Source organism: Bos indicus, chromosome 2 (genome assembly GCF_029378745.1).
Source record: "Bos indicus isolate NIAB-ARS_2022 breed Sahiwal x Tharparkar chromosome 2, NIAB-ARS_B.indTharparkar_mat_pri_1.0, whole genome shotgun sequence".
NCBI lineage: Eukaryota > Metazoa > Chordata > Mammalia > Artiodactyla > Bovidae > Bos > Bos indicus.
Window position 1 is genome coordinate 590,930 of NC_091761.1, and position 19,490 is coordinate 610,419.

A 19,490-nucleotide genomic window follows, 5' to 3' on the forward strand; every position below is an offset into this window, starting at 1 on the left:
CTGGATCATCGAAAAAGCAAGAGAGTTCCAGAAAAACATCTATTTCTGCTTTATTGGCTATGCCACAGCCTTTGACTGTGTGGATTACAATAAACTGTGGAAAATTCTGAAAGAGATGGGAATCCCAGACCACCTGACCTGCCTCTTGAGAAACCTATATGCAGGTCAGGAAGCAACAGTTAGAACTGGACATGGAACAACAGACTGGTTCCAAAAAGGAAAAGGAGTACGTCAAAGCTGTATATTGTCACCCTGCTTATTTAACTTCTATGCAGAGTACATCGTGAGAAATGCTGGGCTGGAAGAAGCACAAGCTGGAATCAAGATTGCTGGGAGAAATATCAATAACCTCAGATATGCAGACACCACCCATATGGCAGAAAGTGAAGAGGAACTAAAAAGCCTTTTGATGAAAGTGAAAGAGGAGAGTGAAACAGTTGGCTTAAAGCTCAACATTCAGAAAATGAAGATCATGGCATGTAGTCCCATCACTTTATGGGAAATAGATGGGGAAACAGTGGAAACAGTGTCAGACTTTATTTTTCTGGGCTCCAAAATCACGGCAGACGGGGATTGCAGCAATGAAATTAAAAGACGCTTACTCCTTGGAAGGAAAGTTATGACCAACCTAGATAGCATATTCAAAAGCAGAGACATTACTTTGCCAACAAAGGTCCATCTAGTTAAGGCTATGGTTTTTCCAATAGTCATGTATGGATGTGAGAGTCGGATGTAAAGAAAGCTGAGCACCAAAGAATTGATGCTTTTGAACTGTGGTGTTGGAGAAGACTCTTGAGAGTCCCATGGACTGCAAGGAGATCCAACCAGTCCATTCTAAAGGAGATCAGTCCTGGGTTTTCTTTGGAAGGAATGACACTAAAGCTGAAACTCCAGTACTTTGGCCACCTCATGTGAAGAGTTGACTCATTGGAAAAGATTCTGATGCTGGGAGGGATTGGTGGCAGGAGGAGAAGGGGACGACAGAGGATGAGATGGCTGGATGGCCTCATGGACTCGATGGACTTGAGTCTGAGTGAACTCTGGGAGTTGGTGATGGACAGGGAGGCCTGGCATGCTACAATTCATGGGGTCGCAAAGAGTCGGACATGACTGAGCGACTGAACTGAACTGTACTGAACTTGTTGAAATGGCTGTGTCCTGTGATGTAGGTTTAGTAGAACAATGTACTGTAAAGTCTGTGTGCTGTGATGTAGGTTTAGAAACACTGTGCTGTAAACGCTGTGTCCTGTGATGTAGGTTTAGTAGAAGAGTGTACTGTAAAGCCTGTGTCCTGTGATGTAGGTTTAGTAGAACAGTGTGCTGTAAAGGCTGTGTCCTGTGATGTAGGTTTAGGAGAACAGTGTACTCTAAACGCTGTGTCCTATGATGCAGGTTTAGTAGAACAATGTGCTGTAAATGCTGTGTCCTGTGATGTAGGTTTACTAGAACAGTGTGCCATAACAGCTGTGTCCTGTGATGTAGGTTTAGTAGAACAGTGTACTGCACAGGCTGTGTCCTGTGATGTAGATTTAGTAGAACAATGTACTGTAAGGCTGTGTGCTGTGATGTAGGTTTGTACAACAGTATACTGTAACGGCTGTTAGATGTGAAGTAGGTTTAGTAGAACACTGTGTTGTAACCCAGGTGTCCTGTGAGTTAGCTTTAGTAGAACAGTGTACTGTAAAGGCTGTGTCCTGTGATGTAGGTTAAGTAGAACCTGTGATGTAGGTTTAGTAGAACAGTGTATTGTAAAGGCTGTGTCCTGTGATGTAGATCTAGTAGAACAGTTTAATGTAACGGCTGTGTCCTGTGATGTACATTTAGTAGAACCGTGTGCTGTAAAGGCTGTGTCCTGTGATATAGGTTTAGTAGAACAGTGTACTGTAGAGGCTGTGTGCTGTGATGTAGGTTTAGTAGAACCCTGTGCTGCACAGGCTGTGTCCTGTGATGTAGGTTTAGTAGAACAGTGTACTGTAAAGGCTGTCTCCTGTGATGTAGGTTTTGTAGAACACTGTGCTGTAAAGGTTGTTTCCTGTGACGTAGGTTTAGTAGAAGAGTGTACCATAGGGCTGTTTCCTGTGATGTAGATTTAGAACTGTGTACTCTAAAGGCTGAGTCCTGTGATGTAGATTAGTAGAACAGTGTATTGTAAATGATGTGTCCTGTGATATAGGTTTAGTAGAACAGTGTAGTGTACAGGCCGTGTGCTGTGATGTAGGTTTAGTAGAACCCTGTGCTGCACAGGCTGTGTCCTGTGATGTAGGTTTCATAGAACAGTGTACTGTAAAGGCTGTGTGCTGTGATGTATGTTTAGTAGAACACTGTGCTGTAAGGGCTTTGTCCTGTGATGTAGGTTTAGGAGAACAATGTGCTGTAAAGGCTGTGTCCTGTGATGTAGGGTTAGGAGAACAGTGTGCCGTAAAGGCTGTGTGTCATGATGTATGTTTAATAGATCAGTGAACTGTACAGGCCGTGTCCTGTGATTATAGGTTTAGTAGAACGGTGTACTGTATAGGCCGTGTCCTGTGATGTAGGCTTAGTAGAACAGTGTGCTGTAAAGGCTGTGTGCTGTGATGTAGGTTTAGTAGAACATTGTACTATAAAGGCTGTGTCTTATGTAGAACAGTGTACTGTACAGGCCGTGTCCTGTGATGTAGGGTTAGGACAACAGTGTGCTGTAAAGGCTGTGTGCTGTGATGTATGTTTGATAGATCAGTGTACTGTACAGGCCATGTCTTGTGATATAGGTTTAGTAGAATAGTGTGCTGTCAAGGCTGTGTCATGTGATATAGGTTTAGCAGGACTGTGTACTGTAAAGGCTGAGTGCTATGGTGTGGGTTTAGTAGAACACTGTACTATAAAGGCTGTGTCCTGTGAGGTAGGTTTAGGAGAACAGTGTGCTGTAAAGGCTGTGTCCTGTGATATAGGGTTAGGAGAACAGTGTGCCATAAAGGCTGTGTGCTGTGATGTATGTTTAATAGATCAGTGTACTGTACAGGCCACGTCCTGTGATGTAGGTTTAGTAGAACAGTGTGCTGTCAAGGCTATATCATGTGATATATGTTTAGTAGGACTGTGTACTGTACAGGCTGTGTGCTGTGATGTGCTACTACCCTCTGATTCTCTTGCAGATTTAAAACAGTGTGAAAGTATTCGGAACCTTTGGGTGGGCTGTGAATGCCACTAAAATCTCCACCTTGAAGCAGTTGGTGCAGCACCTGTAGGGGGTTTTATGGGTCCTTAATAAAACTCCGCAGGAGTGGAGTTGCCCCTGTAGAGGTTTTCCCACAATTTCACAAGGACAGATGGTGGAATGGACCTGGCTGCATAAAATAAAGGTGCTCCACATGTGGTGACTGGCTTTTCCAGCCCCATGAGGGCAAGGACTTCAACATGAGTTCCAGGTGATACCTGGCATTGGGTTTTGTTTTGTATCAGGGGTGTAACTGATTGTTGTTGTAGTTTCTGCTGTAGCAAGATGTAAATCCAAGGGTCAGTGTTACTTGCCAAGGGAACATCACAGAAGATGGACTGCACATAGAATGTGAGGCGAGAGCAAATTGGCCAAGGCGGCTTGTTCAGGCTTTCATCCCATGTTTTGTAAATAGTGACTATGCTGACTCATTGGAAAAGACCCTGATGCTGGGAAAGATTGAGGGCAGGAGAAGGGGATGACAGAGGATGAGATGGTTGGATGGCATCACTGACTCGATCAACATGGATTTGAGTGGACTCCGGGAGCTGGTGATGGACAGGGAGGCCTGGCATGCTGCAGTTCATGGGGTCTCAAAGAGTAGGACACGACTGGGCAACTGAACTGAACTGACTATGTAACAGCTGAGATCGTTTATGTACCTCACATCATGAGGTACTTGCTTGGTCACAGGTTGTGTGAGGTAGACATATACATGAGCTCAATCTCTGGGTCAAGAAGATTCCCTTGAGTAGGAAATGGCAACCTACTCCAGTATTCTTGCCTGGAAAATTTCATGGACAGAGGAGCCTGACGGGTTATAGTCCATGGGGTTGCAAAGAGCTGGACATAACTGAGCATGCACACACTTCACATGCACATAACAGAGAGCTACCACCAGCTCTGAAAAACTCTAGACTCTGTAGCCAGAGACCCCAGGATTCAGCTTGGCCCACCAGTGGACTGACACCAGCTCTGGGACCCCCAGGGTCCTAGAACCAAAGACTCCAGCACCCTGGTCTACCCACTAGCAGTCCAGCACTAGCCCTGGGACTCCCTAGGCCTAAGTGCCACCCACCAGCAAAATAACACTAGCTCCACTAGCCCCACCAGCCCAGACCAGCCATCAATAAGCCAACACTAGATCCAGGATCTTTGATCTTTTTTTAAAAGAGAAGTTAGTCTTTAATTTCTTGTTTCATAAATAAACTGGCTAAATTGATTGCTTTTTGATGATTAGTTAAAGAGACCAAATCCCGTGTCTTCATCCAAATACTCCAACTCTTTCTTTGGTTCAACTTTGTGGCTTTGGCAGCAGTAGAAACAACAGTAGTTACAGCACTAGCCCTGTGACACTTTGGAGCTCTTCAGCCATCTACCATGTGACCCAGCCACACCCATCAACTTCCAGGGCAGGGCCTGGCAATCAGCAGACCAGAGGCCAACCACACCTACCAGACCAACCACAGTAGTCATCTCATCACAACAGAAGGACCCACACAGCCCACCCTGGGAGCATCCATAGTGCATTTGGCTCTGGTGACCAGAACGAGTAGACTTCTGGGACACATAAGCATATCTCCTACATAAAGCCACTTCTCTAAGACACAAAAGTGTAAGCATTCTACTTAATGCTTTGAAATAAAAGTATAGAATTAATAAAAATGAAATAACAGAGGAATATATTCCAAAATGATGGAACAAGATAAAACGCCAGAAGAACAAAGCAAAGTGGAGATAACCAATCTACCTAATAGAGTTTCCATGAAAATGACCATAAACATGCTCAACACATTTAGAAGAATGGATGAACACAGTGAGAAGTTTAAGAAAAACAGAAATTATAAAGAAAAATCAACCATAATTGAAGGATAACTTAAACAAAAATACACCAAAAGAAATTTTGCAGTATATTAGGTGATACAGAGGAGCAGATAAGTGAACTGAAAGAGTAGTGAGAATCATGCAAGCTGAATATAAAAAAGAAAAAAGAATTTTAAAAAATGGAGAGACTTCTGGGACAGCATCAACATACTAACGTTCACAGTATAGGATTCCAAGAAGGAGAGAGAAAGTGGCAGAGAACTTATTTGAAGACATAGTAATTGAAAACATTTCTAACCTGGAAAAGGAAACAGACATTCAAGTCCAAGAAGCCCAGAAAGTTCCAAATAGGATCAACCCAAAGAGATCCAACCAAGACACATTGTAATTAAAATGACAAAAATTAAAGATGAGTCGAGAATATTAAAAATAGCAAAGGAAAAACAACTAGTAATGTATGAGGAAACTCACACAAGACCATCAGCTGATTTTTTAGCAGAAGCTATGCGGTCCAAAAGAGAATGACTTGATATATTCAAAGTGATGAAAGTGAAAAACCACAACCAAGAATACTCTACCTGGCAAGGCTTTCATTCAGATTTGATGGAGAGATCAAAAAATTTACAGACAAGCAAAATCTAGAGGAGTTCGGCACCATCAAACCAGCCTTACAAGAATTATTTAAGGGACTTCTCTAAACAAAAAGGAAAGGCCACAACTAGAAATATGAAAATTACTGAAGGATAAATCTCATTGGCTAAGGCAAATATACACTTAATGTAATAGATCAACTACTTATAAAGATAGTAATAGTTTAAAAGACAAAAGTAATAAAATCATCAATGTCCACAATTAGTTAAAGGATACACAAAGCTAAAGGATACAAAATATGATGTCAAAATGTAAAAGTTGAGAGGAGAGTAAAAATGCAGTGTTGTTAAAAACATTCAAACTTAAGAGATTAATAAACTAAAGTAACCATGTATATATAGATAGATTGCTCCATATAAAACTCCATAAATAACCAAAAATCTACAATAGATACATAAAAGATAAAAAAACAAAAACACCATATATAGTCATCAGATCAAAAGTAAAGAGTTTTAAAAAAGAAAAGAACAAAAAGAACCACAAAAATGACCCCAAAACAATTAACATCATAAAAGTGTAATAAGTACATACCTATCAATAACTACTTAAAAAATAAATGGATTAAATGTTCCAATCTAAGAATGTAAAGAGCCTGAATGTATATTAAAACAAGACCCATATATATTCTGCCTACCAGAGACTCATTTCTAAAGACACACAAAGACTGAAAGGGAACAGGAAAAAAAGTATCCTATGCAAATGGAAACAAAAAGAAAACCAAGGTAGGAAAACTTAAACAAAATAGACTTCAAAACAAAGAGCTGTCATAAAAGACAAAGAATGATATTACATAATGATCAAGGAATTAACCCAAGAAGAAAATGTAGCAATTGTAAATATATGCATTCAACGTAAGGTTGCCTAAATACATACATCAAATATTAACAGATATAAAGGGAGATACTGACAGTAACACAATAATACTAGAGAACATTAACACCCCACTTAGATCAATGAACAGACCATCCAGACAGATTATCAATAAGGAAATGCTGGCCTTAAACAACATATTAAACCAAATGGATTTAATAGATATCCATAGGACATTCCATCCCAAAGCACCAGAATATACATTCTTTTCAAGTGCACATGGGACTTTCTCCAGGATAGTTCACATGCTAGGTCACAAAACAATTTCAGTAAATGTAAGAAGACTGAAATCATCTTTGCCAACCACAGCACTATGAGACTAGAAATCAACTACAAGGAGAAAAAGAACAAAAAACCTGCAAGAAATACAAACACATAGAAACTAACCAATATGTTACTAAATAACCAATGGATCACTGGAAAAATCAAAGAGCAAATAAAAAAATACCTGGAGACAAATGAAAACAGAAACACAATGATCCAATATCCATGAGATGCAGCAAAAGCCATTATAAGAGTGAAGTTTATAAAGAGAGATGCCTACTTCAGTATAGCAGAAAAGTCCCAAATAAACAATATAAGCTTATGCTTAATGGAACTAGAAAAATATGTACAAAACCCAATGTTAGTAAAAGGAAGGAAATAATAAAGATCAATGCAGAAATAAATGAAATAAAAAACAAAATAAGCCAATAAAAAGATCAATGAAATTAAGAACTGGTTCTTTGAAAAGATTACAAAATTGACAAACCTTTAGCCAAACTTATCAAGAAAACAAAGAGAGGGCCAAAGTCAATAAAATCAGAAATGAGAAAAGAAGTGACAGAAATACAGAAGATCATAAGAGATTACTACAAACAATGAAACAACCTAGAAGAAATGGACAAATTCCTATAAGTGTACAATCTCCAAAGACTGAATGAATAAGAAATATGAACAGATAAATTATCAGTAATGAAACTGAATTAGTAATTTTAAAAAATTCCCAAAAAACAAAATCCCATGACCAGATGGCTTCACAGGCCAATTCTACCAAAGATTTAAGGAAGAATTAACATCTATCCTCTCAAATTATTCTTTAAAACTGCAGAGGAAGAAAACGTCTGGACTCTTTCTACAAGGCCAACATCACTCTGATACCAAAACTAGGCAATGATAGCTTTTAAAATTAAAATAAGAAAATTAAAAGCCAATATCACTAGTGAACAGAGATACAAAATCCTCAAAAAAATATTAACAAACCAAATTCAAAAATACATTAATAAGATCATGCATGATAATCAAGTGAGTATCCCAGGAATGCAAGGATGGAAAAATCAATCATACATCAATTATACATCACATTAACAAACTGAAGAATAAAAATTATATGACCACATCAATAGATGCAGGAAAAAGCTTTTGACAAAATTCAACATCTATTCATGATAAAAACTCTGAACAAAGTGAGTATGGAGGAAACATACATAAACATAGAAAAGGCCATATATGAAAAGCCCACAGCTAATATCTTTCTCAATGGTAAAAGCTGAGAGCATTACTTCTAACTTCAGGAACAAGACAAGGATGCCCCCTTGAACCTCTTTTATTCAACACAGTGTTGAAATTCATAGCTACAGCAACCAGACAAGAAAAAAATTTTTAATGCAAATGGAAAATGTAGAAAGAAAACTGTCACTGCAGAAGACATGATACCATAAATAGAAAATCCTACATATGCCATCAAAAAACTACTGGAACTCATCAATGAATTTGATAAAGTGGCAAGATATAAAATTAATATACAGGAATCTGTTCATTTCTATATACTAACAACAAACTATAAAGAAGGCAGAGTGCTGAAGAATTTATTCTTCTGAACTGTGGTGCTAGAGAAACTCTTGAGAGTCCCTTGGACAACAAGGAGATCAAACCAGTCAATCCTAAAGGAAATCAACCCTGAATATTCATTGGAAGGACTGATGCTGAAGCTGAAGCTCCAATACTTTGGCTACCTAATGTGAAGAGCCTACTCATTGGAAAAGATCCTTATGCTGGGAAAGACTGAAGGCAAAAGGAGAAGAGGGTAGAATAAGATGATATGGTTGGATGGCCATTGATCAACAACTCAATGGATAAGAGTTTGAGCAAACTCAGGGAAATAGTGAAGGACAGGGAAGCCTGGTGTGCTGTAGTCCATGGGGTCACAAAGAGTCAGACACAACTTAGCGACAGAACAATGACCAACAACAAACTATCAGAAAGAGAAAACAAGAAAACAATACCATTTACAATTGAATCAAAAAGACTAAAACATCTAGGAATGACTCTAGCCAAGAAGGTAAAAGACCCACACTTATTAATGAAAGATATTCAAGATGACACAAACAAATGGAAAGATATATTGTGCTCATGGATTGGAAAAAATAATATTGCTAAAATGACCCAAGTATTAATGTTAATATTACCCAAGGCAATCTACAGATTCAATGTAAGACCTATCAAAATACCAATAGTATTTCCCATAGAATTTGAACAAATAATTCTAAAATTTGGATGGAAACATAAAAACCCCTCAATAGCCAAAACAAACTCTAAAAAGAGCAAAACTGGTGTATCACACTTCTTGGCTTCAAACTATACTACAAACCTACAAAAATCAAAACAGCATGGTACTAGCACACACACACACACACAAAAGATACATAGCTCAATCAAACAGAAGAAATGAAAAGCTCAAATGGGCAATTAATCTATTATAAAAGAAGCAAGAGTATACAATGGGGAAAAGATAACCTCTTCAATAAATAATAGTGGGAAAACTGTACCTCTACAAGCAAAAAAAAAAAAAAAAAAATCAAACGACTACTTCCTCATTCCTAGTACAAAAAAAAAAAAAAAAATAATGAATTAAAGACTAAAATCCAGGGCCTGAAATCATAAAATTCTAGAAGAAAACATAAGCAGTATGCTCACTGACATCTGTCTTGGCAATATTTTGGGGGATATGTCTTCTCAGACAAGGGAAACAAAAGGAAAAAATAAATGTACACATCAAAGCTTTTGCACAGTGAAAGAATCTATCAACAAAACAAAAAGGCCACCTACTTAATGGGAGAAGATATTTGCAAATGATACATCCAAAAAGGAGTTAATATCCAAAATATAAAAAGAATTCACCAGCTCAACATCAAAAAACCAAACAATCTGATTAAAAAATGAGCAGAGTACCTGAATAGATAATTTTCCAAAGAAGACATACAGATGCCCAACAGACACGTGAAAAGATGCTCAACATCACTCATCATCAGGGAAATGCAAATCAAAACCACAAAATGAGATATCATCTCAGGCTTGTCAGAACGGCTGTCATCAAAAGTCTGCAAATATCAATTGTTGGTAAGGATGTAGAGAAAAGGGAACCCGCATACACTGTTGGTGGGAATGTAAAATGATAGAGCCATTATGGAAAACAGTATGGAATTTGCTTTATTAAACTAAACTAAAAATGTGTGTGTGTGTGTGTGTGGGTGTGTGCTCCATTGTGTCCAACTGTCTGCAGTCCAATGGACTGTAGCCCACCAGGCTCCTCTGTCCATGGACTTTTCCAGAAGAGAGTACTGGAGTGGGTTGCCATTTCCTATCCCACAGGATCTTCCTGACCCAGGGATCAAACTCATGTCTCTTGTGTCTTCTATGTGGGCAGGCAGATTCATCCACTTTTGTGACATACTCCATGTGTTCACGTCCGTGTGTGATCCCATCCCCTACATTGTGGGCGCAACCTAGTGACTCATCCTAACAGAACACAGCAAGAATGATGGGGAGTTACTTCTATGATTAGGTTACAAAGGACTGTCTCTCATGCTAGCCTTGATGGAGCAGGCCACCTGGCAAGGGACTGAGGACCTTAGACCATCTGCCCAGGAAGAACTAAGTCCTGCCAACAATGATGAGTTTGGAAGCAGACCCTACCCACTTGAACGACGGTCAGCCTCTGCTGACAACTTATTCTCAGCCTGTGAAAGACCCTTAGGTGGAGGATCCAGCTAAGCAATGCTCAGATTTCTGACTCACAAAACTGTAAGGAAACAAATGTGTCATTTTAAGATGCTGAATTTTGGAATATGTAGACCCAGGTTCAATCCTTGGGTGGAGAACATCCCCAGGAGAAGGGAATGGCAACCCACTCCAGTATTCTTGCCTGGAGAATTCCATGGGCAGAGGAGCCTGGCGGGCTATAGTTCATGGGGTTGCAAAGAGTCAGACATGACTGAGTGACTAATAGGTTATCTGATACTAGATAACTAACATACTCTTCTTTCCTGTATATCTATATCCTAGTGTTAATAGCTCTTAAGAAAATACTTACTAACCAGTTTGTACACAGTTGATGAGACCGATCTGATTTCTATCTTTATTACCTTTTGGATTTACATTAGCCACATTTTAGAAACAGCATTCATTCAAAACACGCCAGGAAAGTGATCTAGTGCTGGAATGAGTCTTGCAGAACATCTGGAAATTTTTCCCACAAAAAAATGTAAGGGAACTATGCTCATGGAAATCCAGTATTTGTGAATTCCACATTTATAAGATAAAACTGTTTTAAACTCACCTCCGCTCCTTGAGGAATGAGCCAAAATCCTGGTCCACAGTAGCCCAGCAGCTCTGCCCAGCAGCCCCATTGTGGTAGGGGCTCAGGGAATCTGCCCTGCCAACTCCTTGCTGTGGCCTGCGGTTGCTGGTGTTGAGTTCCACCAGCCCTGAGCCTCCCAGGCCAGCACTCGTGGGAGCAGATGTCTGATGTAGCTCCATCTCCAGCCTGCCAGAGGCCAGCCTGCCATCTTTGTTCTCTAGGTGCATGTTTCTGTTGCAACTCTTCTCACTGGGGTCAAACAGAAAGAAACTGCTGTTGATAAAAAGCAAACTGGGAATATCATTTGCACCTTGAGGAATTTATACTACTGAATGGTATAGTAAAAAGACCTCTTATAACAAGGACTTTATCATGTTTCAGCATTCTAATATCTAATATTATATTCCAATGTATGCTCATCTCCAAGGATGAATATTTTAGCATATTTCACACTAGCAGTGACCTAACTATTCAACAACAGAGTATTAATTAGGGTAAATTGTGATACTTTCAGAGAAGGCAATGGCAACCCACTCCAGTACTCTTGCCTGGCAAATTCCATGGACAGAGGAGCCTGGTAGGCTGCAGTCCATGGGGTCGCTAAGAGTCAGACACGACTGAGCAACTTCACTTTCACTTTTCACTTTCATGCATTGGAGGAGGAAATGGCAACCCACTCCAGTGTTCTTGCCTGGAGAATCCCATGGACAGAGGAGCCTGGAGGGCTGCCGTCTATGGAGTCGCACAGAGTTGGACATGACTGAAGCGACTTAGCAGCAGCAGCATCAGTGATACTTTCACAGTATAAAACACTATTCAAAAATAAACATCCTCTAAAGATGTTGATCATGGGAAATGTTTAAAATGTGGTAAACACCACTGGTATAATGGGATATATCTCTTGGAATAAATAAGTTGCAGAGAGGAGGCCAATTCTTACTCCACATTGGAAATTTCCTTTGACTTGCTTTTCATTGCTTTTGTTATTATAATCATACATAATTGCCGAGGACCAGCCCCGGCTGATTCAGGGTATTCAAAGGAGAGACGGCATAGGCGAAGATCAGGAAACAATTGCTTAATTAAATGTTAATTAAGGATATAAAGAGTAATAGAATGAGGATAGCTCAGTAGGAAAATTCAGTGGAGAAAAGAGGCTGAAATAAGGATAGCTCAGTGAGGAAATTCAGTGGAGAAAAGAGGCTGAATAATTCAGCCAGAAGGTAAGAGAAAGAACGACATGGTGAGACCAAGTTTCGGTGAACAAGGCCCGCACTTTATTTTCCAAAGTAGTTTTTATACCTTAAGTTATGCATAGAGGATAATGGGGGAAGGGGTAGAGTCTTGCAGCAAACCAGGCTTTCTTCCTGCAAACTTATCATATGCAAAAGCTTAGGTGATTTGCATCATCTTCTGGCCCAGAGGCCTGTTAACATTTTAAGACCTTTTCTTCAGAAAACTTATTTTTCTCTAAAGGTGATTGGTCAGGAGCCACTCTCCAAAAGCATTAGATAAAGTTGCATTCCTACAGCGCAAAGGTGTGGTGGGCTATAACAAGAAAAAGAATTAACTCAAGGGTCCCAGGTTACAAACATTAAAGCTACTACTTACACCAATTATATTAATCAATACACTGCCAGGGACACAGCAGGTAAGGGATATGGAAACTTAGCAGCAAACATTGGCCCAACAAGTCAAAATCCCTTCACCAATACAATTTCTAATCAATCTTTTAACTACTCAAAAGAATCTGTGTTTACACAGTTTAGAACATCTCCTGCCTCTCACAGTTGGGAGGCTCTGAACAATCACATGTGGCCGGAAAAACCTATTCAGGCAGGCTAGAGGATTTCCAAAGGAGTTTGTAGGTTAAACACTGTCACAACCAGGAATTATTAACTGGAGCTGTAAGCTAACTTTTTTCAGAGAGGTAGTGGGGGACAGCCCCCCATAAAGTCAGAGGTGTAGGTGAAAGCACAAAGCAGAAAGTAGGCAGACTCTGGTTTTGGGGGTAGATTGCTCGAGAATTTCCAGGGAGACTCCTGAGGCTTGATCCCGCCTTTGCGTATGCCAAGCCTCCTTCCTCATGACCTTTGCCAGAGGCGGAGCTTGCTCCCCGCACATAATGGCTTGCCTCAAAGAACCCTGCCTGACTGTAAACTAAAGTGCCTTTGTTCGGCTCATGAGAGACATCTGTCCCTGCCCACCTGTGAATAGGAGATTAACACACCCCTTCCTCTCCCCTAGAGATGTTTTGCAAGATTGAATACCCTTTCATTTTACTCCCTCACTGCCTTTCCCTCTTTATTCTGCCTTTCAACTTTATTTCCTCATTGCTTCTTTCTCTCTGACTCTACAAAAGAACCCAACAAGTTGGTTATTTTGAGGCACGAGCCTGCCATCTTCCCAGTCAGCTGGCTCCCTGAATAAAGTGTCTTCCTTGTCTTAACATCTTGCTTGTATTTATTGGCCCATCATGAGGCAAGTTTTGCCAAGTCCAAGCTTGGTAAAACCTAGAATATACATAGAACAGAAGACCAGAAGGTCATAGCCTCCAAAGTATGGCTACTTCTGTGTGATAGAGATACAGATGATTAGGGCTTTGTTGTCTTTATCTAGGATGTGACTTTAACAATTTTGCATCTAGCAAATTAATACTCTTGCAGTAAGAAAACAATAATGAAGTAGGAGATAGAAGGTCTCCAGGTTAGAAATTTATAGCCAGCCTTCTGCTTGCATTCTTGAGATAAGAGATAGGTGGGCTTCAGTTGAGGTATTTACAATTAGCCAGCCTCCTCTTTGCATTTCTTGAGATAAGAGATAGATAGTCTCCAGTTGCAGAAGTTACAGCCAGCAGAAGAAACAAGGTAAATAGCCAATCTTTGTCTCTTACCTCAAGGGAATAATCACGGCAAGGACAAAGAAAGGAAACAACCCTGTCTGATAAGGGAGACACTACACAGACACTACCCTGGAGAAGGAAATGGCAACCCACTCCAGTATTCTTGCCTGGAGAATCCCATGGATGGAGGAGCCTGGGGGGCTACAGTCCATGGGGTCCCAAAGAGTCGGACACGACTGAGCAACTTCACTCACACATGTAAAAGGCTCCTTGGAGTCAAAAGTCAGAGGATTAATTCCAGGCCATAATGAGTCTTGCTCCTCCCAGAAGCCTTCACTTCAAGACCCATCTTGGCTAGGGTGTGCATGCGCACCCCAGGGGAGAGTCCTTCAACAAATTAACCAAGGGGAACAAAGCAAGGTGATTGGCCTGAGCAAAGACAAAGACCCAGAGAACTGCCTGTTTATAAAGGATTCAAATTTCCCAAAGGTGTGACTCTCTTGAGTTTGCCCATGCACATTTCCTCATGTACTTTTCTCTTCAATAAACTTTTTACTTTACTCTTTATCTTCTGCCTCCTCACCTGAATTAGTTCTTGACGGGGCAGGCAAGACTAGGGATCTTAGCCCTAACTGCTGGCTCCTGTGGTCCAGTGGTAAGGACTCCCAGACTAGGAAACTAAGACCCTGCTTCCAGCTACCACTTGCTGCTGCTTGCTGCAAGCTGCTGCTTAGTCCTACACACATCTGGAATCAATAATACCTACTATAAAAATGAGAAAAATCACTATACTTGCAAGGTTATGGTGTCTTACTTTGGGGATTATGTTTTAACCTTTTATCAATCTACTTGTTTATATAATAGTTGGCAGCGTCCCACAACCCCACAATTACCTGTGGTTGGCAGCAGAATGGTTTGCTATCAAAGGTTGCTCTTGTCAACTACAAATTGGCACTTGCCTGTCAACTACAAATTGGCACTTGCTGAGAACATTTGCCAGCAACTGAACAAGGCATTTGTCATCTGCCTCTGCAGAGATCGAACCCTGTGCTGCTATAGCTGTTGACCTTCAACACCCCCTGAGAGAGTTCAGGGTGGAGTGAGGCACTCTGTGTTCCAGGGGATCTGGTGGAACAGGTATTTAGACAATTAGGTATTTCCAGGAACTGATTTCATGATCCCAATCCTTGTATCTCTTCATAGCTAGAAAATCACCAAATCCCTTCATGGGGAACATCAGCTCCTCGTTGATAGGGCCCACATGGGGTCTCATTGATAAGATGGCTTGTTGTGTAGACCTCGCAAAGAATAAATCACAGTGATCTGTGAGACTGACCAAATTGCCCAAAAGGCATGCTGTTATCTCACTGGCTCCTATCTTCTCAAAGCTGCAAGACCACCAGATTCCAGACCTCCGGCTACATGACCATCCCTTCAGAGAATTTTTCATTGGTGGGGTATTAAGGACTCTGTCAAAAGGGAGAACACTGGTTCTCTTTAAGGGCCAGTCACCTGCTCTTTTCCGTCTAATAAACTTCCCTTTCCTTGCCTGACTGCCCAGCTCGCTTGCTCTCTTTACTGCACACTCATCTTATACTCGGGACTAGCAGAAACCTTTTGTAAAGTAAGCACTTGGTGGTGGTGGTGGTTTAGTTACTAAGTCATGTCCAACTCTTGCAACCCCGTGAGTAGCCTGCCAGGCTCCTCTGTCCATGGGATTCTCCAGGCAAGAATACTAGAGTGGGTCACCATTTCCTTCTCTAATAAATGGAGCTTAATGGCATCGACCTCACTGGGCCATAAAGGGGCTCAAGACAAAGACTCCTAAAGTTCTCGACACAAGGCCTGGTACCCAGGCAGTTTTCTATGCAGAGTAAGTTCACTGTGAGCAATGACCAGGAACACTCCTGGGGGCCTGCAGGGTTCCCTGAGGGAAAGGAGCAGAGTGCCCACCTCCCTAGTCTGACAGAGGGCCAGAAAACACTGGCACACATGCTCCCCTCGAGGAAGTGAACTCTCCCTTCACCAAAATCTTATATATTGACCTTCCCTGACTGCCTCTTAGGAGCAGTGTCTCAGAGCTCTCTGAGTTGCTGTCTCCCAGGCTGTAGTTCTCCTTCTGCTCTAAATAAAACTTAACGTGCAGCTTTCAAATTATGCATATTTTTAATTGACACTTTGAAGCCAAAATCACTGTGAGCTACTGTTGAGTCGGATTTGAAGCACTGGGAAGCAATGTACACACCTGTAGGTGGAATGAGAGCAATTCATGGGTCCACCACTCCTTGTCACTCAATTCACAGAGGCTTGCAATGCCCTATGATCACAAATTCTGGAGGACCCAGGATGTGTGGCAGTTCCAAGCAAGTATAAAGTAAGTGTATTTTGTCTAAAACTGAGTAAGTGGAGTGATGACAACCCAAGGGTCCATACATTCTGGTGGAACAAAAATTTACAAGTACAGAAAGGCAACAACTTTTGAAGAAACCCAAATGACCATGGAAGTTTTAGTATTTTCTTATTGCTATGATTTCCCTGCTTTCACCCAACACTTACATTGAAAAGATGACTTACTTATCAGTAAGCAGAAGGCAGAGTGTTGATAGAATGTACTTGTATCAAAAGGCAAAATAAAAATATTAGAGGAGTTAGTTTGACACAATGTTTCCTTGTCTGGTAAAAACAAACTCCATATGCACATTTAAGTCAGGAAACACAAATTATGCAACTTCAGTGATTCCATCTACAAGTTAAATACTCTCACATTTGTATTTTAAACCGATGCTGTACAAGATGAACAATAAAATTTATGCTAATAATTTACAATTTTAATTTTTCTTTAGACTCATAATACCAAATAGCAATTTAAAACACCATGACAAATTGACAGACTATGGAAGAAAAGAAAAATCTTTATATTTTAATACTATTAATGGCATTTTTTCCCCTTTTTTGAACAAGGGGCCCACATTTCATCACGCACTGGGTCTCACTCTCTCCCCTTCAGAGAATTATCCTCTTAGCTCTCCACTGCCTTCTTCTTTCCTCCCTAAAGTACTCCAGGTGCCATTGCAATACAGCATCCACCCTTATCTCATGGCTACTGTCTTCCTGGCATGTCCCTTCATTTTTTGAAGATCTGAGACCTAGCTGTGATCACTGTCTCTCATTCTCTCTTCCACCACTTCCCCTCCATGACTACACTTGCTGCTATTTTTTGGAGTAACCACCCACTTCCTGGACTCTCAGCTACTTGAGTGCCGCACCAGCAGGAAGCTTACCTGCTCCCACATCAGCCAACATCACCACGTTCTCACTCCCCTTTCCCAACTGAGATTTTGTGGTCCAGCCAACACCCTCCTTTTACTTGCTTTCTCTTGTATTCTGTCAAGCTCACCTGTTATATGAGTTTTCTATTACTGCCTAATAAATTACCACAATAATAGTAGCTTAAAGCAACACACATTTATAATCTCAGCATCTCAGTGAGTCAGGGGCAAGGCTTAGTTCAATCTTCTGCTTTGGAACTCAAGAGTCATTCAGTTGGGAATCAGCTTCCAAGATCACTCAGTGTTGGCAGAATTCACTTCCTGGTAGCTGTAAGACTGAGGACCTAGCTTCTTGCTGGCTATCGACTGGAGGCCACACTTACTTCCCACAGGCCTCCTACAGCCATGGAGTAACAGCCCATCCATCACCTCTGCCATATTCCACTGCTTGGAATCCAGTTACAGGTCCCACACTCACTCAAGGGCAAGGGGTCATCACACAAGAGTGTGAACACCAGGCAGTGGGGATCATGGAGGTCATCCCAGAGTCCATCTGCCACCCATGGCAAGACCTCAAACTTGGCTCATCCACCCTGAGCCACCAGTTAAATGGCTGAATGTGGCCATAGAGAACCCTGGGTCCTGCTGTTGGTCTCATCTGACCTCCACATGCAGGATTCTCAATGGGCTCAGCAATTCCCAGCAATCCTAGTGCATCTCCCAAGGCAATTTTCACTGCTGTTCTCCTCTATCTCCTTCTTTAAACCCATATATACCTTCCTGTCTCTCTAGTCTCAGCCACTGATTTTGCCTCATCCTTTCCTCACTGAGGGAGTCAGCCAGGATCCAGTAAGGAAAGCTGTTCTGTGTACATAAACACAGAAGTTGGTTACATAGGAAGTGGACATGCTGAAAAGCTAACCAGAGGCCAGAGATTAGCACCAGCAGGAGACCTCCACCACCATGGCTGAGAGACAGAGGGAGAAGATGAATGCAGGGACCATGGAGGGGTGCTTTCTGGTAGGAGCTGGAGCCCCAGAAGAGATGCCTCCTAAAGCAGGGTGGCACAAAGCAAAGTATTGGCCTCTCCCTTCCTCCCTTCCCCAATCCCCCAGTAGACTCTCCTATAGGCCAAACTCAGCAGAAAGTTGCTGACCACAGAGCCTGAGCCAGAGCCAGACACTGAGATTCAGAGAAGAACACAGCAAGGGCAAGGAATGTCTCCAAGAGAAAAAAGTTCCACACTGACAAAATGAAGCAATTAAAATAAAGTACCCAGCCTTCCAAGGACATGCCTGCCTGCCGCCCTACCAGGTACACTAGAGACCTCCCACTCTCACCTGCTTCAATTGCTTTGTTACATTTCTATTTCTATTCCTTGTCTCCTGAATCATTCAGGCCAGGATGTAAACATAGTGTCTACACTAAAAAATTACATCTGAGGATTTGTGCTTCCAAGAACACAGAGTGGAACTATTTTCCCCTCTTCTTCCTATGAAGTATAAAGAAAAATCTGACATTTTATATAAAACAACTTGCTAAGAAGTTTTCTTATTTCAGTAAGAAAACTCTGAAAGGTGGGCAGAAGAAGGCAAACAAGTTAGTTAGGGACCCAAGAAATGACACAGCAGTGAGACTGTGTCCTTGGATTTTTATCATGTCTCATATATCCCAGGCAAGGTGCTGAAGAAGTCAGCAACCTAGAAACACCAACAGATGTAGATCAAAAAAAGCCCTAAGAAAAGCCTGTCCTCTCTAGCCAAAGAAATATGAATGCAGCAGCCTAGTAGGTTAGAATGCTTTTAGACAATAACTACTGCAGCCAAACACTGCAAACCCACATTCAATGAGAGAGCAAAGGCCAAGTGGTAAACCTAAACTCCCACCCTCACCAGGCTGTAATAAGCGGACCAGTCTCCCATCCCCACTGGAGAGGTGTCTAAGAAAGCACACAGGGAGATGGCACATTCATCTGTCCTGGGTACTAGGAAGTCCAACCTCTTCCACATGCATGCCCCCTCATGTAGGTGGAGACCACAAATGGGGAACCTGAACTTCAGTCCCACTTTGCAATAAGGGAAACTCTTTGCCCTTGTTTTGAGGTGTCAGAGGAGGCCAAGTGGAGAGTCAGAACTTTCACCACTGCAATAATGAGGCCACCTCACAACTATGTCCCTGGAGGCCACATGCGGAGCAATAATGAGGTGGCCTAATCCCTCCCAG

At 41.4% G+C, this 19,490-nt stretch overlaps 1 protein-coding gene across 3 annotated transcripts in view; it reads right to left on the reverse strand.

Moving 5' to 3' along the window:
* Positions 1–19,490, reverse strand: part of OCA2 (OCA2 melanosomal transmembrane protein) — a 284,022-nt gene that overhangs the window by 239,615 nt on the left and 24,917 nt on the right. For all 3 annotated transcript variants that reach the window (XR_011570128.1, XR_011570130.1, XM_070801365.1), the window contains exon 2: positions 11,136–11,405. Coding sequence is in view for 1 of the 3 variants with exons in the window: in XM_070801365.1 (XP_070657466.1) it covers positions 11,136–11,383 (248 nt within the window). In the remaining 2 variants the exon portion in view is untranslated. The remainder of the gene's footprint in view (positions 1–11,135; positions 11,406–19,490) is intronic.